The sequence below is a fragment of the Strix aluco genome, chromosome 22, assembly GCF_031877795.1.
Source record: "Strix aluco isolate bStrAlu1 chromosome 22, bStrAlu1.hap1, whole genome shotgun sequence".
NCBI lineage: Eukaryota > Metazoa > Chordata > Aves > Strigiformes > Strigidae > Strix > Strix aluco.
The window spans coordinates 6,554,619-6,580,397 of NC_133952.1; the positions used below are offsets into that span (position 1 = coordinate 6,554,619).

Here is a 25,779-nt window from a genome sequence, read left to right on the forward strand (position 1 = left end):
CATAAATACAAGAAGAGATGTGAACTGGAGGACAGTAAGTTTCTTACATGCTCTACTTGGTAAAGCTGAAGTTGGTTAAATTGCATTACAGAGTCTACTTGTCCTACTAAATCACTTGAAGTGAAAAAAAAGGAAACAAAACCAAAAAGCGCACTAGGCAAATTATATTTACCAGAGTGTTTCATTGTGAAATGTACATTAAAAACAAAAGCAAAAGCAAAAAGGAATGTAACAGAAACTTTTATTTCTGCTTTAAGTTCTTCTTTGGAATACATTCTTTTTTCCTGTTTTCTTAGCTTTATGCCTTCTGGTTAGTTTTTAAGCCTGGCTATACCTGACTGAATCGATACCTCAGTCATTACAGCTGGCTACTTTACTATGCTGTAGTTAATCCTTGTAGTATTTCCTGTATTACAAATAGCAACTCTGCAATAGTCAACTAACTACAGGCTAACTGTTAGGAAACACAGCCTACAATCAGAAGTGAAATGTTTTGCAATGTTTTAGAGAAAGACATTACAAGAAAAACAGTAACATGTGACATCCATATAACTCATTAGCACCACTTCTGCCTTTATTAGTGTTTGGTTTGAAAGCTGCCTGCCTCCTGTGCTGATAAACAATCGATGTGAAGTTGATAGGTTTTATGCATTCTCAATCTACAAACGGGTCCGTGATTTCACATCTATGTAAGTCTTACAAAACCCGACAGGTTAAGCTGGGGAAAAAACAGCAAAGATCATATTACTTTGAATTGTTATAATACTTTGCCTTCCCATCATTACTATGACCAGAAGAAATATGCTGAAAAATTAAGAATGAATTTTAGAGGTGACTAATTTCTTGCATAAATGGAGGCTCACTGATGAGAAAATGGGAATAATTTACTGAATTATCATCAATTCTGTACTCACCAACTGATATATTAAACATGTCAGTCTCCAGCAACATTAAATTCAATGAATAAAGTATCAATTTTGTGAGCTCTGAGTAGCTGTTTTATAACAATAAAGAACCCTATGCCTATCCATAATGCACATTACAATGCCAAACTCCAAGCTGTGTTCATTTTCTCCAGTTTAGTGGAATCTCTTGAATCTTCTTTAGCTAATAAGGCTGTTCTCATCTAGGGATGGGTAAAGACTTTGTGAAAACTGGGGTTTTGCAATAAGCTTACTGAAAGAATGAAAGAATGGATGTTACAAAACACATCAGCAAATACCTACAGTTTAAGGAGCTACTACTAGTAGCTTTTTATCCAAGCTGGATATCTATGTACTGCCAGAAAGAGAAAAAGCATTTTTGTTTGCAAAGATGTAAGGTACTCATTGCATGGAGTGGACTGAAAGGGAATATAACATTTTTTTGATAATTTAACACCTCAAAAACTATTAGGAAAAAAACCCCACCAAAACCCCCACTGTTACAAACGTGAGAGACTGACAGCGATCACAGATACTTCTACCCATACATCTGCAGGTACAGGAACGGCTGACCAATATTTGAAGCATCTCTGAACAAGCATCACGAGAAGTGACATGCAGCAACAGGATTATTTGAGTCACATGAGCATTTTGGAATATAAGGCACCAAATGTCATGAAACAGTTGTGAATATGAGCATCCCCAGAAGGACCAAGGAGCTCTAAGACCATGAGATTTGCTTGATTCTGGGAAAACATGGAGACTGTGGTAACAGGGCAGGGAGGAAGGACTGAGGTGCTGACATAGCATACAGTTAAAATATGCTCTAACTGAGCCTACTCAGACTATGCTTTAAGAGTAAAATATTAAGATATTAACAGTAAAATATTAATATACTATTCTGAAACATTACTTAGCCAACATTTCTTTCACAACAGAAGGGCTATAATGCATAACTGAAAGATTTTTTGTTCAGACTGTCACGACTGTACAACAGCTCTTACTGAAGACAACTGCCAGGGCATAACATCAAAAAGCAAACAGAGACTCCACACTGCCCTTTTTAAAATGTATTTTTAAATAAAAAAGACAGTAAAGAAATATTCCTTCCACTCTATCACATCCATCAAAGTTTCAAAACAGAGATGGCATCTGTGAGGTGCTTTAGTTTTGATTAAAGGTGTTTAATTATTGACATACTATATACCACGAAGAAAAGACTCCTGCCAATATGGTGTCAGAAACAGCTTATAGAGCTACAGTAGACATACATGTCCTCTTCAGTATGAAGCTTTCATAATCTGATCTATTCCAAATATCAGGTATTTAATGAATTTTTTTTTGGTTGCTCTTTAAAGTTTCATTTACTGCCACTGCAGTAGTAAGTGCCTTTATGAGGTTACTATTCTTGACTACAGGTTCTTTTGAAAGCATGGCATTTTCCTCCTCTGAGGATTCAAACATAAGAAATTGTCAAGAATGCTGAAATACAATATTCAAAGCTGATCTCCATGTGGTAATTTATTTCAGGGTATATTGATTGATGGCACAGACATCAGAAATAAGCACTTAGTAAGAACTATGTTCTTCTGCTGTTTTGTCGGGAATATATGGCAAAACAAATACTCAATCAAAACCCCACAGGCTGTGCTATAATACCACACTACACAGAAACTATTTACAGAACTAATGACCAAAAACATCAATAGGATGACCCTGTTGTGCTGCAGAAAAAGCTCAATGGATAAACGTTGATGAGCTTAGGACAGAATGAGCATTGACCATGGGTATCTGGGTTTGGCTTCACCACTCCACAACCTGACATTTGTTACTAACTATCCTGCTAAATTCGTGCTCCATGTAAAGGAGAGGTGGCCCCAAATCAGCCAACCTCAGCAAAGTAGAAGCCCTTACTGTGAACAGCTGACGATGTGCCTATTTCACAAACCTTGGTGCAAATTTGTGTTGCTTTATCCCACACATTCTTATCTCCACAACTAAAATTGCGCAAATCAGCTGTCATGATTGCTTTGCTTTAAATACTGTGGTAACGAAGCTAGGGACTAATTCAGTTTTCAGACTGCAATTTCACTTTAAAAGCCAGGACAGGAAAAAAGTTTGGGAGCTGTAACTTCAGAATTGTGTGGAAAATGAAATTCTGGTAGGAAGAATACAAACCAGAAAAATTACTTCACCAAACAACTGCCGCCAACTGTAATCACCCCTCACTAATATACATGTATTCGTAATGCCTCTACATTGAGCTACAAACAAGAATTACAATTAATATAAAATTCTGGGAGTTTAATTAGTGAAAAGCTTTTACCAGAAACAGTAGCGGCTTAAATCTACAAACACACCTCCATGTATCTGGAGAGACCTTAATGTACATTAAGACTTGCACTGCCTAGCACTGTTTTTACTTGTACTGCTACTCCAGTGTGAAGAACAGTATCTATGCATAAAACATCGCGCACAGCTAATGTAACGTAGGCACACATCACATAAACAGAGCAAATCTTTCTGCCGGAGCATATCACAGGTTATACACCGAGCAAATGTACTCTTATTTAAACCAAAATTAAAGCATGAATGTGTCTGTGTGTTCCACTATGAAACAAAGTCTATCAAGAACATGTGGATTTGAATATTTTTCTTCTCAGAGAAGTATACACCTTGATGACAACTGCAAGTAGCCCCACATCACTAAAATTTAACGCTACAACAGGAATGTCCATCCATAATGAATCCACAACAAACCAGACACAGACAACCTTCAAATAAGGGCCCCTCTGAATAATCTTTTCTCATTGTTAGTGAAGAACTCATGATATAAATCAGTTCCATATACTTCGAATTGTACCTTTTGTAAACGGTAAAAACTTCCCCCTCTCCTTTATTTAGTATAAGGAAGTGTTGCCAATAATATCATTAGCAAAAGAAGGGTGGAGAAAATGAGGGTATTGCAACATTAATAAACATTTTATTTCTGCTTATGAACAGAGTGCTTCACAGTGTCTCCTGTGAAGACACCTCAGAAACACTTGAAAACAAAGCTTAAGACAGCATAGGCTTTTTTAGCGTTCACTTCTGTTGAAGTGAAATGGCATCTGTCTATACAACTTTAGCAATAATAGGAATGGTTTTCATTTCTCCTGTTGTAATACCAGCACTGGTTTTGGGAGGCTTATTTTACGATTTTTTCAATTCAGAACTGCCACCTGGAATTGACCAACCTCTAAAGCTTCGGGTTTTCCATTCATTGTTGATTACAACTATGATCTCGGTAAGTCCACTTTTTTAAAACTGGGGATTTCACTTTTATTCTGGTAGGTTATTTGGGAGATGGAAGATAATGGTTTAAGAAAAAAAAGAAAAAAAGAAGCAGCAATTCACCCCTCTGAAGCCTATAAGCATTGTTATATGAACCAAATCATGTTAAATTAACTCACAAAACTGATATGACTAATCTTAAAAGCTTATTTAGATTTTTCAGTGCATCTGTCAAACTGCAGGCACTTTACATTGGAAAACTGTTTCACATGAAAATTAAACAACAAAGCTACATGTATACTGTACCTATTGAACTGCATGTACGTACAATAATGCTATCTATTCAGAAGCAAGCCTACATTACTCCTCCTCTTCTGAATTCTTTCTTTTCAACAGGGAAAGATTTTGGAGAAGCTAGGGATCTGCAGTGATCTAAGCTTACTGCGAGTTGTGCTAGATGGAATACCACCACGGAGAGATTCAAAACTTCTTATCAAAGATCTCAAAGTAGATGAGGTACCACTGAGGATTTATCAGCCTAAATGGCCACCTACTGGCAAAAGAAGAGGAATACTGTATTTTCATGGAGGCGCTGGCACATTTGGGAGCATTAGTAAGAAATCAGCAAGTTTTATTTTTAAAATCAAATCCAAACCTTTACACTTCTACCTTCAGATGTGTATCAGTCAATATCTCACCTGTCCTTCCTCATGACAATAGTCTTTGCAACCTCAATACTAACTGAAAGCACCTTGCAGAATTAATAGTCTAGTGCACAGCTCAGGGTAAATCACATTTCTACTTCCTTTGGGCTACAGGTGGAGTTGATGAAAGCGGCTCTTAACAGATCTGAAGCTTCTAAATCTGGAACTGTGATCCAGAAACCCCACAATCAACTGTCAGCTAACAGCAGAGGGACTCTGCTCCTTCCTCCTGAAGCTGTTCTGAGAAAGATTCAGTTTGCTGGGGCAGAGAAAGAGAGACCATTAAAACAAAACACATGTGATTAGGTCACTGTGAGGGAAGCGCAGCTCACAGGATGTTCTTGTCCCTTAACTAATGACTTGCTAAAAATAAGATATAGCAACAGTCCTGGAGCAAGGGTTGGAATCCATATCTCTTCCCTTCTTCTCCTCTGTACTCCATCTTTTCTGGAAATGTAACTTAAAATCCTTTTAGGCCGATACGAAGCTCAGCCTTGATCTACTTTCTGGAATAATTATGGTATCATGAAAATGTCAATGCTGTTGCTAAAAAGAATACATTCTGGCTTCATTCTTCGGAAAAATGCTTTGGTTACTTCTCAAGGAGAAATTTTTAGTTTTGGATCTCAACTGGACTAAAGTGTTTCCTGTAAGCTTGGATAGGGCCTCAAAGTACAGAATTTAAGATATACGTCTGTGCTCAGCACTCAACTTTTGTGTAGAAACACTACAAAAGTCAGTGTTTTTCAACCTGCACTCCATGCATAAAATGGTCGAAGAAAGAATTTAAACAATACATTAAAAACAAATCCGTAAATATATTCCCATTCATGCAAACAAGTAATCAGAATGAAGGAAAATATAAATAATAACTGAACATTAAAAACAGAACCAATTTGGGGGAGTTTGATTCTTGTGGTAACATTGCACAGAATACTTTATTTCCTTTTCAGAAAGGGAGACAACCCTTTGATTGTCTCAGTAGCTGCTGGCTCAACCTCCTAACTGCTCTGGATCTCTTTCTGAGCAACCAAGTCTCTGTGTGCTTTGTCTGGAAGCCAAGGCAACTAACATGGAAATCTAGATTTCATTTCAGGGGTCAGACAGGGAAGTTTGAGGGGTTTGAATCCTTTACTGTGTCAAAAGGTAAGTCGCCACTAGCACTATGTTAAGCAGACTTCAGTTATCTGCAAAGGAGTTTCAGAGCCATTTAGCTTCGTTTAGCATCATGCAGAAACAATAATGTAACTTTTAGTAACATAGGTTCTATTCAGCACTGTGGCAGAAATAATCTGCCCCTGTTTTACTGCAGAGCATGTTAGTCTGGGTGGAGTGTTGGGCTGACACCAGCTGTGATGCTTCTAGTTCTAGAGCTAGTTTGGGTGGCTGTGAGGACTCAAGAGATAAGCCTCTATGATCTAAGTGAAAGGTGAATTCCTTTCGCTGGAATTTAAAAACCACGCCAGTTCCATAGTTGTAGCTGTTGTTCACAACACAATTGCTGTTGCACCATCAGCACACTGAGGGAGCTATATCACATGCCATGGCTTAATATAATACCCATACCTATACAGTGACTGTAGTATGCAACCCTTCATTTGAATTCCCGTTGGTACTTGGTAACAGGAAAGCAAATAACATAATGACAAGTTTTTAAAAGAACTTGGGGAATCTACATACTAGTAAGCCTGAAGTCTGCAAATACCAAATTAGTGGAAGCTACAATGAACAGAATCAGTGGACAGATAAATATGACTTACTCCTTAAACTCCCTACAAACGGAAGACATGCTTCACAAATCAAGGTAAGCTTTTTAAATGAGTCAGCAAATACATGAATAAAGGAGACTGAGTTTGATAAAACCTACTTTGATTTCCAAAAGAGTCTCTTAAAGAGGCTACGCATCCATGACACAAGAGGGAAGGTCTTTCATTCGGATAAAAACTGATGAAAAGACAGAAAAAAGATGGGTTGCGGGAGGTTCCTGTGAGATTCCTATAAGGAGATCTGTGCTGGGACCCAGTGCTAATCAATGTATTAAAAAACAGAAAAGGTGGTGAAAGCTGCTATGATACTAAATCCTTCAAGGTAGTAAATGGATGGCTGAAAAACTGCAGAATGTCTTTATGATAGCAAAGGATTAGACAACAAAATGACAGGTGAAATGACATGTAGAGAAGTCAAACAGATGAAGAGAGCATCCTAACTTTATAAAGAAAACAATGGACTCTAAGCAGACTACTCCCTTGTAGGAAGAAGATCTTGGGATTACGGTAGAAAATTGACTGAAAATGTTGACTTTGTGCACAGTAGCAGTCAAAAAGTAAATAAAATGCTAGAAATTATTATTAGGAAAGGACAAAACAGGAAACTTCTTTATGTCACTGTAATAAATCCACGATGCATCTAAATGTAGTATACAGCTTCTAGTTCTAACTCCCACACCTCAGAAAGGATATAGCAGTACCGGAAAGACTCAGAGAGAGGCAGCATGGGTGAGAAAAGTGCTTCTGTACAGAGAATAAGCAATTAGAGTATGACTCTTCAGGCTGGAAAAGACAGATAAAGACAGATACACTAAATGTCTACAAAATCATGAGAAGCAAGAGAAGTTAAACAGGGAATCATTATCCACCATTTCTTACAGCACAAGAGTAAATGTCACCAAACAGAAGCAGCGCATGCCAGGCACAGAACAAGCAAATAGAAATGGTTCTTTACACCTTTGTAAGCAAGCTATGGAATTCTTCACTGCACAAAGTTGTTAATGTTAAAATCATGGGTTCAAGAAGTGGTTCCAATAATTCAGGGAAGAAACATTAATCAAGGGCATTAAATATAAAGACCGTTTCTGTCTAAAAGGAGTGCTGTGAGCCTCAACTTCTTGCATGCTGCTTCTTACAACATGCTTATCCTCAGCTTATGCTTCTCCTCAGATACCTTTTGTTGACCACCAGCTGAGATGTGATACCAGCCTAGACAGACTTCTATTTTTTCCTAGTATTACCATGCTTATAGTATGCCCTACCAGCCACTGACCAATAACCAGAAAATATGTTAACATGTAAACACCGCATTGCATAGCAGGAGTTACTCATTGTCTCATGTTGCAGTGCCTTCCACAGAACATATGTTTAAGGATCTATATTTTCATTTCAAAAGGATATTTGATTTTTAAAGCATCATTTCTGATAACTTTCTCTTTAGGAACCTTTGAAAGAATATGCCGCTATATTGCCAAAAAATGCGACTCAGTGGTTGTGTCTGTTGGGTAAGTTTGTTTACATAGAATTATTTATGGTAATACAGTTCACAGTTGAAACATTTCTGAAAAATACGCTGAAAATATTTACTATTTTAGATTGTGCTCCCTATTTTTCGCTTTAGCCTTTCACTTAATTTAGAAATGTGCTTATAGGCAAAGTATTCTAAAATAGCTGTAACACCATTAATTAATTTGTCTTTCCAACCTACACTAGTTGAAAACAAATATAATCTTTAAAATTTAGAGAAAAAGGCCTCCATAACTACCATACCAGTCAATCGTGAGCAACACAAATTAAATTTTTATAATTATTTTGACAATAACCACAATATCTTCAATATTTCAGTTATCGTTTGGCTCCTGAACACCCATACCCAGGGCAATATTTTGATTGTCTCAATGCCACCTTATACTTTATGAGGAATTTAGAAGAGTATCATGTGGATCCTGCTCTCATCATCATTAGTGGTGACAGTTGTGGAGCTAATTTTGCTACGGTTATTTGCCAAATACTGCTGAATAAAAGAGATCTCCCAAAAGTACGTGCTCAGGTCTTACTTTATCCAGGACTACAGGGACTAGATTTTCATTTGCCTTCCTATCAGCAGAATGCTTCAGTCCCCATGTTGTTTCGGAAGCTAGTTATCTACTTCTGTTTTCGTTACCTTAATAAAGAACCATCAGTTTTGGAAGATGTCCTACAAAATTGTCATGTTCCTGAGAGTATGAAACAGAAGTATAAAAAATGGATAAGTGCTGACATTATTCCTGATGAATTTAAGATCAGAGGCTACGTACCACAGAAATCCACTTCATATAAACCTGAAGTCCATGAAGCAATCAAAGAAATTTTAGCAATAACATTTTCCCCACTTTTAGCTGAAGACTCCATTATTTGCCAGCTCCCCGAATCCTACATTGTGACCTGTGAGTTTGATGTGCTTAGGGATGATGGACTGTTATACAAGAAGCGATTAGAGGACAATGGCATTCAAGTAACATGGTATCATTCTGAGAGTGGTTTTCATGGAATTTTAGCCTTTTTTGGCTATGGGATTTTTTCCTTTTTATCTGGAAAAAAGATAATGGATAGTACTGTGAATTATATAAACAGCTTATGAAAGCATTTTTCAGAACAAAGATGCAAGTTTTACATTATCCTTGGTGAATTTATACTTGGCAAAGAATATAAACACTTTTGATTTATGTTTTGCATGTTGACTGCATTTTATACTTTCTAATTTCTCCTTCTGCAGTGACTTTCAAACAAATGTTAAGATTATTTAAAGCACCACCATTCTAGAAAACATTATTGTAAAACCACACCTATACGATCAAGATGCAAAAGCGAGGCACCTGGCACATACTCTTCCACTTCAACCCTAGCAATCCTAGTACCTTTGCATGACTGGCACACATTCAAGGCAAGCAGCAAGAACATTTTTTCCTGAAGATTCTTCAACTGCTCAGAAATGCTGAAGACAACAACCAGGGTCTACTCTGGCCCTTAGAGAGAGACAGGAGATGTTTAGGGTATCAGATGGAGAGCCCAATGAGTCAGGTTCCGTGAAGTCATGTCAGATAGTGAAATTGCAGATCTACATTTCTAGAGTTACTCTGCACAAAGCCTATGCTTTTCTTGAAAAAGTGTAGTCAAAAGAAAGGCTTCTGCAGCAGCAGAAGTTCTAAACTGGAACTAGTATGAGTTTGATTTTGTTTGGAATCTGAGAAATGATGTTTTGGTTTGGAACTTGATTCTTAAACTGGAATCCCCAAACTTTAATGAGTGCGTACATGTTAAGGAAGAGCAGAGGTGAGACTTCTTTTCCTTTTTGTACTCTTTGTTTTTCTTTCGAGATTATCTTATGCTCAAGACTACCTGCTGTGCTACCTGTTAGGCTATGTTTGTTGAAAAAGTTCATTGTTCATTTGTTGAAAAAGGTCATAGATGTAAGAAGGTAGAGAAGAACAACATTATATTATCTTATCACTGTAATGCCGTGGCAATTTTGTGATGCTTTCAACCAAAAAAAAATAAAAACTAGTATTTAAAATATTTCTGTTACAAGCGCAAGTTACATTTGCTAAACACATAATCCCTGATAAACCTAAATGAACACCTCATGGTGAAGGGACAATGCAACACTGGCAGACAGAGACTACAGCTTTGCTAATTCTACCTAGTCAAACCTGTGCTGCACACAGTAACTAATTTCAGTAATTAATCAGACAACTGGACTATCTAAGACTACCGTATATGATCACATAACTGTGGAAACATAATACAAACTGAAAGTCCAGAAACACTATTGGGTGGGCTATTTTTTTTTTTTAATCTGGGCTTTCCTTCTACTTCAGAATATTTTATGATGCCCATCTGCCCTATTAAAAACACTCAACTTTTCACTGGAAAAAATTAAGAGATTTCATTTTTTATAAAGTTTTCTAACTAAAATGACATAGTACTTTCCCCCCATGGCTTAACAATTTAACTGAAAAAATAAAATTGCAACATGGCTGATTAATTAAGTTAGATTTTCACGTCTTTCATTTCCCTGGGAATTTGCCATTTCAACAATGTTCCAACATCCTAGTTGTTTGAAGAGTTGCAGACTCAGATTCACAATTAATACCTCAAGCACCATTTACACTACAGCATCTCTACATTACCACAATCCCATTCTACAGCAAGAACAAGATAAAGCAGTTTGATTTGAAACTCTTTAATTGCTGATTAACTTAAGTCATTTTATGCTGTACTTGTTGCACACTGAGAGTTACTGAAGTTTACCTGGTACCAGGTAACCTGATCATGAATCTAAACCCAGCCTCCTGTGTTGTTTTTTAACCGTGTTCTTCTTTAGAAGAAAACACAAATACTAAAAAAACTGAGATTGAGGTAATGATGTAATTTTATAGATGCACCTTTCCAAAAACACACTGGTGACAATCCATTTGGGTCTTTAGACTGATAATCATATGCAGGCTCCTTTCTCTGCATAACCCTAGAGAAACTCTTCTTCAGAGTAGTGTTTTATAGTGTCACAAACTCAAAGCACACAAATGCCCTGTGTCCATTTCCCACCTCTAATTAATTTAACATTAATGTAGTTTATTTGTAACACTCTTCTCCCAGCTAAGGACTGGTTTCCTGCAAAAATTCTGAAATGATGCTGGCATAGATCTTTTAATGAATTTGGACTTTGACCAACTTATCTTTTGTGAAATAAAGGGAGCGGGGGGAAGGAAAGTGGGAGAGGGAAAGAGACCCACTAATGTATTTGTAAAAGGGAGGAGAAAGGTTTTTAATGGAGCGACCTTATGACGAACAAAGAATCAGGAAGTAACAAGCCAAAGATATCTGGGAAAGTCAAATCAAAGACATTTCAGATCACTTCGCTGCTCAGCAAAATGGCAGTTGTATACACACTGCTGGTGTTATTCTTAGCAGTTTTTGTTGCTGGATTTATATTGTTGGTCATGGGGGCAATTAATTTTGATTTCTCCAACTCAGAAATTCCTCCTGGAGTGAATCAGCCTGTAAAGCTCCGAATCATTCATATAATTTTAATAAGCAGAGCTGTGGTGGTAAGTAAACCTGGTGCGATTTCTGGGGGAAGAACGATGAACCTGTATTTTAAACTTAATACAATGCTAGAACCCTGCTTGGGATTAATTTTCAGAGAGGAGAGAGGGCATTGCTACTATGCTGCATGTTGTATTTAGAAGCTCAGTTTTGCTCAAGAAACCTTTACCAGATTTTTTTACACTACGCTGCATTATCACAGTCCTGCCTAGCTCTTATATTAGGCAGTATGTAAATACTGCCTTTGTGTTTGAGGCAGTTTAAAAGTCGGACTGCTTCTACAATGGATTGTGCTGATCTAGCAATAATTTGATTAAGAACGCTTATACGTGGTGGATCATTTATATTTCCTTGTAGGTGCAGAATATATCAGATGTCTTTGAGTCAAGCTTTCAAGCTGTTCTTGGACTCAGGGATGAGGAGTTATGTATTTACTTTGAAGATAAAATCAGAAACTGAGTATTTCAGAACTGGTTTTGGGAAGGGGCAGTTTTTGTCACACAAGTAACAAAATTAGGTAACGATGCCCAAGAGGAGCTGAAGGAATTCCATCTCCCCTGAACACATATTTATAACTCCTGCAGCAACTAGGCAGGCTTGTCTGGTGGGAATGAGGGGTTCTGGCCAGCCCAAATTCTTCAGGTGAACTGGCCCGTAAAAGAGTGGGAAGCTAACCAGCCCACAAGAGCTGAAGCTCTTACTGGCACTCAACGTCTGGTGATCTCTGCTGACAAAGGAGCTCACTATCAGGAGTATTTCCAGGTAATGACAGATGTATAGATGTTGTGATGAGGGAAGGTCAGTGAAGATTTCTGAGATGAATCAAAAACCAATTATCAAATATATTCTCAACTTAGTCAACTCTGCTTTGGCAAGTGTCCATATCATGAAAATCAGCACCAGAACTATCATCTTTCGCTGTTTTCACATCTTCTCAGGGCAAGGACAGAATAACCAGTGAAAACCAAGCTCGTTTTCAATGTTAGGTAAAGGACCCGCTGAGAAAGCAAAGGGATGTATTTCAAACAGTCTTTGTTAATGCTGCATTGTTTTGGGATAATGTTCTTTGGTGAACACTGCTGTTCATGTGACTGCTCATGATGTTACTGTTATTTGTTCAGTTGTACTGTACCTGTACCACTACTCAAATATTTTATGATTGCCCTAAAATATACAACTTAGACAACATGAGTATAACTGCCCATACAGTTCCTTTACTTTGGAAAATACAGAATCTCTTGAGTGAACGCCCTATTCTCTTTGCCTTTGAACAGGGAAAGATTTTGGAAAATATTGGCATCTGCAGTCAGGTTAGCTTTGTCCGGTACATTCAAGGTAGAAAGACTCTAGGAGTGGACCCGAAGCTCTTCATCAAGGACCTGTGGTTTGAGAAAGTGCCTGTAAGGATTTATCAGCCTAAGGTCCCATCTGCCAGCCAAAGGAGAGGAGTTATGTTTTTCCATGGAGGAGGATGGGTATTTGGAAGTCTGGGTAAGATATCTAACAGAAAAAATATTATCATTTAGTTAAAGAAGTATCTACTTCATAAATGGTAAAGTTGATTGTCACTTGATCTGTAGCAGTCATGAAGTTTGAGTATAAACAGATGCACTCTCTGAAGTCTTGCTGTCAGAAGAAAGCATCTGCTGCGCATTATGTGATTTTTCTTAAAGACAATGAGATATGAGGGGAAAAAATACAGTAAGCGAATACTGAAATAGGAAGATGAGGGGGTACAAAAGATCCGAGAAGCTATGTAGGAAGGGGCAGAGAAAAGTAGAAAGCATTTTCTTCTTGCAATTCTTTGACTTACGCAGTAGACAACATTAGTACTCTGGCAAAAAAACAAAGCAAACACAAACCCCACCAAATATGTTTCTTTCAGAGACCCATGAAAAGCTATGCCGCTCTATTGCCAGAGAAAGTGAATCAGTAGTTGTATCTGTTGGGTGAGTCTTTTCTCATGTTAAATACCACCTTATAGCCTCCTGATCATAGCAACAACCATTCTCAGAGAAAGGTTTCTGTGGGACTTGTCAAGCATATGATGTACAAATTCACCCTGTTCTTGTTTGGCGCCACTGAAGACTGACTCAGGCTAAGTCTTCACTGTCTGACGACATCACAAATAGTGCTTTGGGATATCTAGCTGGGAAATGAAGTTTTGAATCAATGTTTTCAAATTCCAAACTCAAAATTGATAGTAAACAGATAGTAAGCCCTATATTCTACTTAATCTTTATTCAAGGAAACTCTGCTTGATGCTTACAGAAGCACTACGTGAATGACAAGCTAATATCATCACTACACTGACATAACGATTTGGATTAGGAGGATATAGTTGCACTGTAACAAAGACATAAACCAGAAGTATTGTAATTTGTATCCAACCCATGGAAAGCTAAAGCATAAAACAACTATATGACTGTCAATAAAACCTAGACACAGTTGGCAGCTGAGTACTGTGTTGTTAAAGACCTGAGAAACGTCCTAAACAGATAATATCCTAATAAATTAATCTGCACCACCTGGCCCAACTAGCCGCAGTTTATTTATGATCAACCTGTGGAGAAAGGGAAAATTATGAGGTAATCAGGGTATTGCTGGTTGCGGGAAACAGTATTTTCAGCAATACATTTAAAATTAGTATTTCCTTCTCTTACTTTTGTTGTCTCTTCTGTGTACTAGGTATCGTTTAGCCCCTGAACACAAATACCCTGCTGCATATGAAGACTGTCTTAATGCCACCATACACTTTATGAAGAATATAGAGCACTATGGGGTGGATCCTGCCCGTATAATTGTCTGCGGGGACAGTGCTGGGGGCAATCTAGCAGCTGCTGTTAGCCAGACCCTTGCAGGTGGCTCAGACCTCCCCAAACTGCGTGCTCAGATCTTGATCTACCCAGGTCTGCAGGCAGTGGACTTCAATTTACCATCCTATCAGCAGAATCACAGAGTCCCTCTCTTATTCCGAGAACGTGCTGCTTTCTACGTGTTACAGTACCTAAATGGGAATGCAACAAATCTGGAAGAGGTCTTGGAGGGTTCCCATATTCCTATAGATATTAAATTAAATTATAGGAAGTGGGTGAGTCCAGATAACGTCCCTGAAAAATTTAAGGTCAGAGGCTACAAACCACATGTGCTACTTGACTGTACAACCGAAGTTTATGAGACAGTGAAAAGATTCTGTGAGCCCAACCTGTGCCCGCTGTTAGCTGAAGATGCTCTTATTCGGCAGCTGCCCGAGTCCTTCATCTTGACCTGCGAGTATGACGTGCTGAGGGACGACGGCTTGCTCTACAAGAAGAGATTGGAAGACAACGGTGTTCGAGTGACCTGGTACCACCTCGAGGATGGATTCCATGGAGTCATAAGCCTGTATGATTATTGCGGTTTCTCATTTCCAGCTGGGAAAAGGGGTTTGGACAGCGTTGTTAACTTCCTAAAAAGCTTATAGAAACAATTTTCCTTCCTTCTGTAAGAACTGACAATCTTCTGTGGTCTTTTACGCTTCTGAATTCCACATAAGAGGTTTAGATAGGACAATCTGTTAATGAGCAATTATGCCAGTGTGACCACTGAAAAAGATATTTCAAGAATGCTACAAAAGTTTCTTTTAGTGCTGTTTGAAGTATTCCATGTGCAGTCTGCCTATTCTAATGATCTATTTAGACAAGGTACTCACTATTCTCTCCGTGAATACTAAAGATGCAGTAAAATTTTAAATCAACATCTGGTCTGACCCATTTTATTCAGTTATGATCTATGGTTTCATTCTTCCTAGAAGGCGAAATGTGTTTTGGCAAAGGAGAAAGATACTGGTATTACAATGCTATAACGCAGTGCTTGTGCTACATGCTGCATGTAACTTCTGAGTCTAAGATTCCCAGGTACCAACTTGCATAAATTTCTACGGGCTAGGTAATTGGTATTTTAAATTTGAAAAAATGAAGTCAGAACTGCAACTGTCCCCATCAAGGATACTCTATTAATAGCTTTCTGTAAAACACAATGGAGGAAATGGTCTAAACATTTTCCTATGTTTATCAAACATGCAAGTATGGTGAAAAACTTGTTCCTGTGCTTAAATAACTCTAACAGCAAAATAAGACTGATGCATTTACTTTTGTAGAACACACGTTAGCTTTTTTTCCCTCGTGTTAGTTCCCGTTTTTCTTTTCTAAACATCGTTGTTAAAACCATATATTCCAAACTACTTAAGGAATGTCCACAATTCAGGAAGCAACATGTGGCTGCAGATCAGATGCAAGAGACAATTTAACCTCCACATCAGTTGCCTCTCCTTGTAAATAGCAACCTGTCATAAACTAGAATTTTATTCAGTACTTAACTGCTATCTCTCTGAACAATCTTTCATATGATCTGCAATCCAAGAATACCACGCAGAATACCAGGCCCTGTATCAGTCCCACAATTAACGTGAAGCTAAACAGGAAATGAAACACATTCTCCTCAGCCTTTTCTGCAATGTGATGTGTGCTGGCAGCCTGCACGTTTCCGAGGACTTTAAAGCGTGTGACACCTGAAAGATCTGTTGTAACTTGGACCGCTCTAAGGTTTACTGTTATCTGAGAAAGCTAAATCAAAGATAGGCGTAAAGACACCTCACCTTTGATTAAGGGAAATGGTGTTTTTTTATATACTGCTAGTGATACTGCTGGTGATTTTTACTGCTTCATTCATACTAGCAATTATAGAAACAATTCAATCTGACTACTTCAATCTCAGTATTCCTCCTGGAGTGAATAATCCCGGAAAGCTTCGAATTCTCCTTGCTTCTATGATTACTACATCTGCTATGGTGAGTTACTCTGCCATGATTTCGGCCAGAAATGTGGTTTAGGTGTTGTTTTTGTAAGATTATATGTGTAAATACCAGAATCCTGGTGGCTGCATTAAGACCTAAATGAAGGCTTTCCTTTTTTGGCGGCCTGACTTAAGAGGACAATTAGAGGTCTGTTAGACCTCAGAGAGCTTCAGTCAGATCTTCCCTATTACATGGGGATGAAGCCAACCATAAGAGTCCAAGCTTTATCAGCTGAGCTTCCCTAATTAAGTTTACATTAATTATTTATAAAAAGGGAGATTGCTTTGATTTCCATTTCAGCTAAGCACAGATGATGTTTTTAGGCCATTTTTGGGGCTTTCCAGTAATACTGATGGAGGGCCAGGTACTTCTTAAGCAGGTAAAACCAGAGACTCATGCGAAACCTTAGAGGAATGACATCTGGGTTGCAAGGCTGTAAGCGGTGGGAAGCTGGTATGAAACCGTAGGGCTTGGCGACGCCGGGATGGAAACTCCTTTTTTTCTCCCCGAAGACATTTTGCCTGACAGAGCGTGAGTCGGACGCATGGGCCTACCTGCTCAGGCGCACGGTGCCAAAGCAACCCCGCTCGCCCAGGCGCGCAGCCTCACGGGGGGCTGCCACGGCTCCATCTTCTCCTGTGCCAGCATTCTGGTGAGGGCCGAACCGGAGCGGCCGCTAAAGGCGAGGGTAGAGGCGAGCGGCTCTGGAGCAGGCTGAGCCCCGCCGACACGAAGCCTGGGCGACCCTCAGGCCTCACAGCGGCCGGGGGAAGGCAGGCGCGGGGTATCCCTCACGGCACCCGCCTCCCCCGAGGCGGCTGCTGGCTGCCCCCGGGGAGGCCGCCCCCCGCTCAGCCGGACTCTCCTCCCTCTCTTCGAACAGGGGAAGATTTTGGAAAAAGCGGGGGTGTGCAGCCAGATCGCCTTCACCCGCTACTTGCAGTCCGGGAGGAAGCTGGGGCCGGACCCACAGCTCTGGCTGCAGGACGCGCGGTTCGCCGGGGTGCCGGTGAGGGTCTACCGGCCCCGCGCCCCATCTGCCGGCCTGCGGGCGGGCGCCATCTTCTTCCACGGCGGCGGCTGGTTGTACTGCAGCATCGGTAAGGCGGGCCGGGGCGATCCCCCCCGCCACGCTGTGCGCGGCCGCTGTTACCGCCGGGAGGCGGGGGGAATAATTCTGCCCCGAGACCTGTCGGAAGGTCTGAAAGGTGTCTGAGATTTCCCGTCATCTTGGGCCAGCTCAGCGCTGCCGGCGAACGGCGGCCGCCGGCCGTGAGGGGAGGCGGCGGCGCCGAGGGGGAGAGGGACGAGGGGAGGGGAGGGCGGGAAAAGGAGGCTTCCACCTTCCTTGGCTATTGCATCTGGAAACGGAGCGGGCAGCGAGCTAACCGCCCCCCAATTTTTTGCAGATTCCCATGAAAAGATCTGCCGGTACATTGCCAGAGAGAGCGAGTCGGTGGTTGTGTCTGTTGGGTGAGTTCTGTCTACTACCCTATGGAAGTCTTTTTTGCTTCTTTGCGCTTCTCGGCACCAGTGTTGCACGTCTTGTGGGAAGACTCCTCCTCAGTAAACCACTTCTCCAGGATCCCAGATGGTCAGACAGAATTTCAAGGGCACTATTTTCATTTCTCCCACCCCCGCAATCTGCTAATGCAGGAAGAGTGCAAACAGACCCCGAAGTAAGGTTCATGTATCTCCCAACACAGAGCTATGCTGGCACCACACAAAAAGAAGGAATGCTCTCTCCACAGGAGTATTCTAACGTGTTGAGAACTGACTAATAAACAAACTTGGAAGGTGATGATTATCTGTTTAAGTAGTTGTAATCACCCTGTAAACTTTAAGGAGCTTTATAACAGAGTCAAGTGGTAATATATTTTAATACTAATAGTACCAAAAATAATATTCTTAATACCAAAAAATGTAACTGTCCCAGTTAATTAAATAAACAACGAAAAATAAAATTATTCTCAAGAGGAAATATCCTAAGTAAAGGCGAGATGCGGACTGATTAAATTATGTCATTCACAAGCCAGATGCAGTCTACGCCAGAAGAGTAAAATTAACTTGTATCACTTAAGTTCTGATCAGTGCTGTGTCTGAAGATCCCAACTATGCTACTTCATCCTACTGGCTATCATTTCTATGTGATAACTTGCTGGACAGTTACCTGTTTAGCAGATAATGCCACTGGGTTTTTTGCTGAAGGAAAAATACTCCAAACAACACAGGGAAAGCCAAAGTGCTGTAGAAAATTTGTATTTACAGTTATGACATTTCCTTCTCTTATTTTTGTTGTCTCTTCTGTGTACTAGGTATCGTTTAGCCCCTGAAAACAAATACCCTGCTGCATATGAAGACTGTCTTAATGCCACCATACACTTTATGAAGAATATAGAGCACTATGGGGTGGATCCTGCCCGTATAATTGTCTGCGGGGACAGTGCTGGGGGCAATCTAGCAGCTGCTGTTAGCCAGACCCTTGCAGGTGGCTCAGACCTCCCCAAACTGCGTGCTCAGATCTTGATCTACCCAGGTCTGCAGGCAGTGGACTTCAATTTACCATCCTATCAGCAGAATCAGGGAGTCCCTCTCTTAATCCGAAAACATGCCGCTTTCTTCGCTTTGCAGTACCTAAATGGGGATGCGTTGCATATGCAAGAGGTCTTGGAGGGCTCTCATATTCCTCCAGATATGAGGCTGAAATACAGGAAGTGGGTGAGTCCAGATAACATCCCTGAAAAATTTAAGGTCAGAGGCTACAAACCACACAAGCCCCGTGAATTCAAGGCTGAAGTTTTTGAGAAAGTGAAAAGACTCTGTGAGCCCAACCTGTGTCCGCTCTTAGTTGAAGACGCTGTTGTTCAGCAGCTGCCCGAGTCCTTCATCTTGACCTGCGAGTATGACGTGCTGAGGGACGACGGCTTGCTCTACAAGAAGAGATTGGAGGACAACGGTGTTCGAGTGACCTGGTACCACCTCGAGGATGGATTCCATGGAATCATAGGCCTGCATGATTATCGTGGTTTGTCATTTCCAGCTGGGAAAAGGGGACTGGACAGAATTGTTAAATTCATAAAAGGCCTGTAAAAACAACTTTCCCTCATTATGCTTCTCCCACTCATGTATCTGTTTAGGCTCCCAAACCTCAGGTGATACTTGTTGGCAAAAATGTGATACCCTTTGATGTGTAAAATACCGATTTTGACATTCATGAACTTCAAATACTGTCTGGACACTGGTTTTTGTCCTCCTGAGACTACTGACAGTTCAGTCTTTACAGTTTTAACATTTTCCACATGCTGTGTTTCAGTCCCTTTTCTTTCAGATCACCATTTGATTGATTCCTTGTATTTAATTACCAGATGATTTACTTCTATGTAAATAATGTCTGTGGAATGATTTGGATTAAAGAACTCTTGTGAATTAGTCAGGATCTTTGTGATGTCTATTTGATAAGCTCCAAAGCACAACTTTATGTAGCTAAAAAGTACCAGTAAGATACATAGTGAGCTGGAGGAAAGAGTTAGAGGAAAGCTCTGGAAAATCAGGCAGAGATCAAGGTCTCGTTGCGGGGGTTCAACATCTCTTCAGTGGCACGGCAGAGCCGCATCTGCAGAGCAGCAGGACGAGGCAGGAGCTAATCGGGGACACCTTGCTGGAGGTGAGTGAGGGCTGTCCTCATGTTGAAATAACAGGAGCTCTACAAACTCCTACTTAATTTTGGGATGTCTCCACTACGCCCACTGAAGGTCAGGGCAAGAGATACTGGTTGGAGGGGACACTTCTCTCTCAAACTTCCTAAAACTGTCAGGTTTTAGGAAGAGAGTAAGGGTCAGTGAACTGGGCTTTGATCTGTGTATACTGGAAGGTTTACCTTAAAGAGAGAAAATACAAACCAAACTCTGTTCATGTTCTTTCAGAGAGTGGTTCCCTAGTGGTATTTTTTTTAGAATTTGTGCTGTGATGTTTCTCCATGATTTTTAGTTTTCTTTATAGGACAAGGCAGTGTATTCCTTGACATGATGCTTCGTTATACTCTGCTGATGAAAGCAAGGAAAACCAGTAGTGAGCACACTCAGAATAGTAAGACTGAAGAAATTAAAATCCTAAGAAAAATCCCAAGACTGAGGAAATCAGAATTTTTTACAAGAACAAATGCTGCCTTCCCTTTAGATTTCACAGTGCAAAGGCAGCCCTTCCTCTAGCTTCCGGCAGGCTGCCGTTAGACAGAGTCCCTGAATTTCAGGACAAGCCACATCCTCCGGCGATCTGAAGATGAATCCGCCAGGAACGCAGGTGCCCTGCACGCCGCCGGCGCCGCGGGCTTTCCGCCTCCTCGGAAACGGCGGTGCCAGTGCCAGAGCCCGGCGGAGCCGGTGCCAAGGCCCGGCAGTGCCAACCCCGGGCGCGGCGGTGCCAGCCCCGGAGCCCGGTGAAGGCAGCCCCGGGGCCCGGGCTCGGAGCTCCCCCCCTCCCGCGGGTGGCGGCGGCGGTGGTGGCGGCGCTGCCCGCGCAGGTCACGCGCTGCCTCCTTGAGCGGAGATTACCGCTCGCCTCAAGCCGGCAGCGCGGCCTCCCCCCGGGGCTCCGCCGGCCGCCCGCACCATGACCCCGGCGGCGGCTTTGCAGAGCTGTCACACACGGGCCGTGACGCCGCCGGCCCGGGCCGCGGTGGCGGCGCGGAGCCGGGGCGGGGGTGGGGGGTAGTGGTGGGGGTGTGGGGGGGGGGGGCGCTCTGCCGGGCCCCGCCACGGGCCGGGGAGCCCCCGCGGGGCCGCCGCCGGGCCATGGCGCTGCTGCCCGCGCTGCTGCTGCTGCTCCTGGCGCTGGCGGCGCTGGCGCTGGCGCTGGCCGCGGTGCTCCTCGGCCTGCCCAGCTACGACATCCCGCCCGGCGTCAACCAGCCCGCCAAGCTGCGCCTGGTCCTGGCTGTCCTCCTCGCCACCGCGGCCCTGGTGAGTAGTCGCGCCCCGCCGCCCCGTGAGCGTTGCGGGGGGGGGGGGGGGGGGGGAGCGTTTCCACCCGAGCCGGGGTGCGGGAGCGGGTTACAGGGTTTCGCGGGTCCGTGTCCCCCCGGCCGGGGTCCCCCGCGGTGAGGGAGGGTGGGCAACCGCCGCCCGGCAGCCGTTTGCGCGACACGGGGGGCGGCCTGGGCGAGCACCGGCCCACGGGCTGCGCTAGGAAACCAAAAAAAAAAAAAAAGGGGGGGGGGAGCCCGGCTTAAGATCCGCGTGTCCCTGCCGCCCTGGTGTGATGCTCCCCATCCCGGGGAGGGTGCTGCGGGGGAGCATCCCCCGTGGGGACGCTGCTCGTGTCACAGAGAAACCCCAGCAGCGTGCCGGGGCTCGTTAGAGATCGCCAAACGGCGGCGGCGGTGGTTTAAGTCGCGAATTCGGAGCTGAGCTGGTATTTTGTTTGATAACTGCCCTCGGCTTTAGGCGAAGTCACCTTGCACAAGGAAAACTACAGCCCTTCAGCTGCTCCTGCCGCGGCTGACATTTATGGTACAAAATCCGGTTAGGGCTGCTTTCCTTAATCCCCGGACTCCCTTTTACAGCATTGCATAAACGGCATCAGAGCCCTCCTCAACTCTTCCTCTGTCACTTGCGGTATCTTTTGATTCTTTTTTAATGTTCAGTTTTCTCCTTCGCTCTTCAGCCACATCGCCTTTGCTATCACACAGACCTTGTTTTCCTCCACACTGTTCCTTACACCGTTTACATCCTCTTGAAATTCACTGACAAAGCTACCCAGCTCTCCTGAACCAGCAGGTGACAACAAGGGAACGCACAAAGACAGACTCGCTGGGCGTTTAAAACTGCGATCTTGTTTAGTAGCTGAATTGTAACTGTTTATTTGTTTGATTACATTAATTAATTTGGTTCCCAGCTTTTTGGTTGTTCACTTATTACATCAGATTTACATTCCAGCTTGCAAGATCATTGTAAGAGCTGGGAGAGGAAGCTTCTTGATTTTGCTCAGTCAATCTGTTGTGCAAATAAAAAGCAGTAACTAACTTGCACAACACAACTCGGCACTTAAGATTTGCAAATTCACCGAGTTTTATGGTTTAATTGAGGAAAATTAGTTTATGCAATAAAGAACTATTAAAGCTTTTATTGCTATTTCTCTATACAACATTTAATTGTTGTTACCAAGTAATAATGAAACAAGAATGAGCACAAAGGTGTGCAGGACGACACTGACAATGTATACGTCAAGACAGTTTCAATGGCCAATATAAAATTTCTGATGTGATATTAGAATGACACTGGATGTGAGTAATGGAAGTAAATTTTTTACAGTCTGTAGGATGTGAGAGCTTGGGAACATTGTTTTTATCAAATCAGAGCACTTTGTTTTTATCAGACAACTGGGGTCAAATTGCTGTATGTGAAGCCTAGATTTTTCAATCTGATTCTTCAGATTCCAGCTGGTATGATAAAAGGTAGAACTTCTCCTTTTTGGTAAAACTAATCTAGGCAAACTTAAAACAAATACTGTTTTCTGACTCTATCCTGGGATCTCTCACTTTCTTAGGACTAGGCATTCCTATCAAGAAAAACAACTGTGGAGTTACTTTTCCTCATGTTTTTCCACGGGTTTACTAAGGCAAAACCCAAGGACTAAACAACCTGCTAGAATGAACTCTCCTATCAGCACACAGGAAGCCATTTAGAGAGCCTTTGGGAGATGCTTCCATAGCCATTATCCTCCTCTACGAACAGTCCTCGCGGTAGTTATTGTAACTTCTTGTGCTGTTATTATTATATCTTCTTAACAGTGTATTCATATTTTACAACATTACCACTTTTTTTTTTTTTTTTTCCTTCTTTTTGGTAAGCTCTGTGTTTCTTTAAAATTTCCCTCAAGTACAGTTCAGTGTAAGTATAGTGCAGAGTTTTTATACCTTGGCTAACTCAAGACTTTCAATGAAGCCTTAATTTCTTTTACCATTAACAGGGAAGGATTTTGGAGAAGACTGGACTTTGCAGTCAAATCACTTTTGGCCGATACGTGCGACAGGGACGGAAACTAGGGGTGGATCCAAAGCTCTTTATCCAGGATCTGCAGTTTAACGAAGTACCTGTGAGGGTTTATCAGCCTAAAGCTACCTCTGACGGGCGAAGGAGAGGTATCATCTTCTTTCATGGAGGAGGCTGGGTATTTGGAAGTCTTGGTAAGATATTTGCTGGAGGAATTATAGTAATGTAGAAAGAACATTCTCATCTTTTTGTAAAATTGAAGTAAGAGGAGGTTTCAGCATGTGATTTGGGAAGTCTGAAGGCAAATACATGCCTTTCTGGAATGAACGTTCCCAAGCTGTCTCAAAGATTAGGGCAATAATATAACAATAAAGCACTAATGAAAATATTTCTTTTCCAGATACCTATGAAAAAGTATGCCGCTACATATCCAGAGAAAGCGAATCGGTAGTTGTATCTGTTCAGTAAGTGAACCCTACCCAGTTCTGTTGTTTGGAGATTATTGTTGCTGTGGTGCCACAGCAGAGCTACGCTGGTTTTGAAGATGTTCTTTTTTGCAAAGAAATTTCTATAGAATTTAGTGAAGTCCATAAAGAGACAAATAGCGATAATGGAGATTTCACAGCTCTTAATTGTTTATGCCCTGATATACTCAGAAAAGACCCAAATGGAAATATTTGGCACACTAAGAAAATCTATAAAAGCCCATCAAACACTTAGGTTAAAAAAGTCTTCCTCGTGCTGAACTTACGAACATGTAATAAGATGTTCCAAACAATTGTGATTTAGAGAAAAAGAGAGCATAATCACACTGTATTACTCCCATTTTACAGATAGGAAGCAGAGGCACAAAATTATTAAATTACCTTGTCAAGAATACACAGGGAGTTTTCAGCATGAGTAAGAAATGTAGAGTCTTGGCCAGACTCTTAGTCAGATGACAGTCCTACTTTACTGAGTCCCTGTGACTGAATACACAATCTACGGCTTATCTGCAATCACTGAGGAGCACCTGCTTAAGAGGTAATGAATATCCTGACCTGGAGGAAAAACACCCCAAAATGATAGGGCTGGAAGAGAGCATAGGATACCATTTCCTGATTAATACTAATGACATTTCCTTCTCTTACGTTTGTTGATCTTTCTGTGTACTAGGTATCGTTTAGCCCCTGAACACAAATACCCTGCTGCATATGAAGACTGTCTTAATGCCACCATACACTTTATGAAGAATATAGAGCACTATGGGGTGGATCCTGCCAATGTAATTGTCTGCGGGGACAGTGCTGGGGGCAATCTAGCAGCTGCTGTTAGCCAGACCCTTGCAGGTGGCTCAGACCTCCCCAAACTGCGTGCTCAGATCTTGATCTACCCAGGCCTTCAGGCACTGGACTTCAATTTACCATCTTACCATCAAAATCGAGGAGTCCCTCTCTTATTCCGAGAACGTGCCGCTTTCTTCGCTTTGCAGTACCTAAATGGGCATGCGTTGCATATGCAAGAGGTCTTGGAGGGCTCTCATATTCCTCCAGATATGAGGCTGAAATACAGGAAGTGGGTGAGTCCAGATAACATCCCCGAAAAATTTAAGGTCAGAGGTGTGAAGCCACTTAGGCCCACTGATTTTATAGCTGAAGTTTTTGAGAAAGTGAAAAGACTCTGTGAGCCCAACCTGTGTCCGCTCTTAGTTGAAGACGCTGTTGTTCAGCAGCTGCCCGAGTCCTTCATCTTGACCTGCGAGTATGACGTGCTGAGGGACGACGGCTTGCTCTACAAGAAGAGATTGGAGGACAACGGTGTTCGAGTGACCTGGTACCACCTCGAGGATGGATTCCATGGAGTCATAAGCCTGTATGATTATTGCGGTTTCTCATTTCCAGCTGGGAAAAGGGGTTTGGACAGCGTTGTTAACTTCCTAAAAAGCTTATAGTAAACATCTTAGATTCCATGAGTCTGTTCATGCCTCAATCTAGGAAAATATCTTTTTAGGATATTTAATATCAAGTGATGGGTAGTCAATCAAGGGCAGCCATTAACAATGATAAACAAGGCTCATCAGAACCTCATTCCAGCTGTTAGTTGGAACATGGAATATGCAAACCTTATACAAGCCTGTACCATGCTGCAAGCCCTTCTCTTTAGCTATGTTAATAAAGAACAATGTTATTTTGAACGGACATCCTGGTTTGTCACACTTGTTTAAAA

The 25,779-nt window shown here is 41.7% G+C and overlaps 4 protein-coding genes across 4 annotated transcripts; all 4 read left to right on the top strand.

The window, feature by feature from the left end:
* Nucleotides 1-4,026: 4,026 nt before the first annotated feature.
* Nucleotides 4,027-9,286, top strand: LOC141933519 (arylacetamide deacetylase-like 4). The gene is made up of 4 exons (XM_074848256.1): nt 4,027-4,209; nt 4,593-4,809; nt 8,108-8,171; nt 8,512-9,286. Exons 1-4 carry the CDS (start codon nt 4,027-4,029, stop codon nt 9,284-9,286), a joined length of 1,239 nt encoding a protein of 412 aa, XP_074704357.1.
* A 2,290-nt stretch (nt 9,287-11,576) lies between these two features.
* Nucleotides 11,577-15,487, top strand: LOC141933534 (arylacetamide deacetylase-like 4). Its single transcript, XM_074848282.1, has 4 exons — nt 11,577-11,753; nt 13,026-13,242; nt 13,637-13,700; nt 14,440-15,487. Exons 1-4 carry the CDS (start codon nt 11,577-11,579, stop codon nt 15,212-15,214), a joined length of 1,233 nt encoding a protein of 410 aa, XP_074704383.1. The 3' UTR covers nt 15,215-15,487.
* A 62-nt stretch (nt 15,488-15,549) lies between these two features.
* On the top strand, nt 15,550-20,019 carry LOC141933482 (arylacetamide deacetylase-like 4). Its single transcript, XM_074848196.1, has 5 exons — nt 15,550-15,647; nt 16,507-16,579; nt 17,114-17,594; nt 17,995-18,058; nt 18,901-20,019. Exons 1-5 carry the CDS (start codon nt 15,550-15,552, stop codon nt 19,673-19,675), a joined length of 1,491 nt encoding a protein of 496 aa, XP_074704297.1. The 3' UTR covers nt 19,676-20,019.
* Nucleotides 20,020-21,322: 1,303 nt separating this feature from the next.
* LOC141933531 (arylacetamide deacetylase-like 4) lies at nt 21,323-25,749 on the top strand. Its single transcript, XM_074848276.1, has 4 exons — nt 21,323-21,543; nt 23,552-23,768; nt 23,975-24,038; nt 24,730-25,749. The coding sequence occupies exons 1-4, from the start codon at nt 21,376-21,378 to the stop codon at nt 25,502-25,504; spliced, it is 1,224 nt and encodes a 407-aa protein (XP_074704377.1). The 5' UTR covers nt 21,323-21,375; the 3' UTR covers nt 25,505-25,749.
* The last annotated feature ends 30 nt before the right edge of the window (nt 25,750-25,779 follow it).

Excerpts from the sequence above, each read along its gene's own strand:
- LOC141933519 (XM_074848256.1), top strand. The coding sequence starts at position 4,027 with ATGGCATCTGTCTATACAACTTTAGCAATAATAGGAATGGTTTTCATT. Across the intron at positions 4,210-4,592 it reads TGATTACAACTATGATCTCG|GGAAAGATTTTGGAGAAGCT; the intron begins GTAAGTCCACTT and ends TCTTTTCAACAG. Across the intron at positions 8,172-8,511 it reads TCAGTGGTTGTGTCTGTTGG|TTATCGTTTGGCTCCTGAAC; the intron begins GTAAGTTTGTTT and ends TCAATATTTCAG.
- LOC141933534 (XM_074848282.1), top strand. The coding sequence starts at position 11,577 with ATGGCAGTTGTATACACACTGCTGGTGTTATTCTTAGCAGTTTTTGTT. Across the intron at positions 11,754-13,025 it reads TAATAAGCAGAGCTGTGGTG|GGAAAGATTTTGGAAAATAT; the intron begins GTAAGTAAACCT and ends GCCTTTGAACAG. Across the intron at positions 13,701-14,439 it reads TCAGTAGTTGTATCTGTTGG|GTATCGTTTAGCCCCTGAAC; the intron begins GTGAGTCTTTTC and ends TCTGTGTACTAG.
- LOC141933482 (XM_074848196.1), top strand. The coding sequence starts at position 15,550 with ATGTGTTTTGGCAAAGGAGAAAGATACTGGTATTACAATGCTATAACG. Across the intron at positions 15,648-16,506 it reads TCTGAGTCTAAGATTCCCAG|TATTCCTCCTGGAGTGAATA; the intron begins GTACCAACTTGC and ends CTTCAATCTCAG. Across the intron at positions 16,580-17,113 it reads TGATTACTACATCTGCTATG|AGCGTGAGTCGGACGCATGG; the intron begins GTGAGTTACTCT and ends TTTGCCTGACAG.
- LOC141933531 (XM_074848276.1), top strand. The coding sequence starts at position 21,376 with ATGGCGCTGCTGCCCGCGCTGCTGCTGCTGCTCCTGGCGCTGGCGGCG. Across the intron at positions 23,769-23,974 it reads CTGGGTATTTGGAAGTCTTG|ATACCTATGAAAAAGTATGC; the intron begins GTAAGATATTTG and ends TTTCTTTTCCAG. Across the intron at positions 24,039-24,729 it reads TCGGTAGTTGTATCTGTTCA|GTATCGTTTAGCCCCTGAAC; the intron begins GTAAGTGAACCC and ends TCTGTGTACTAG.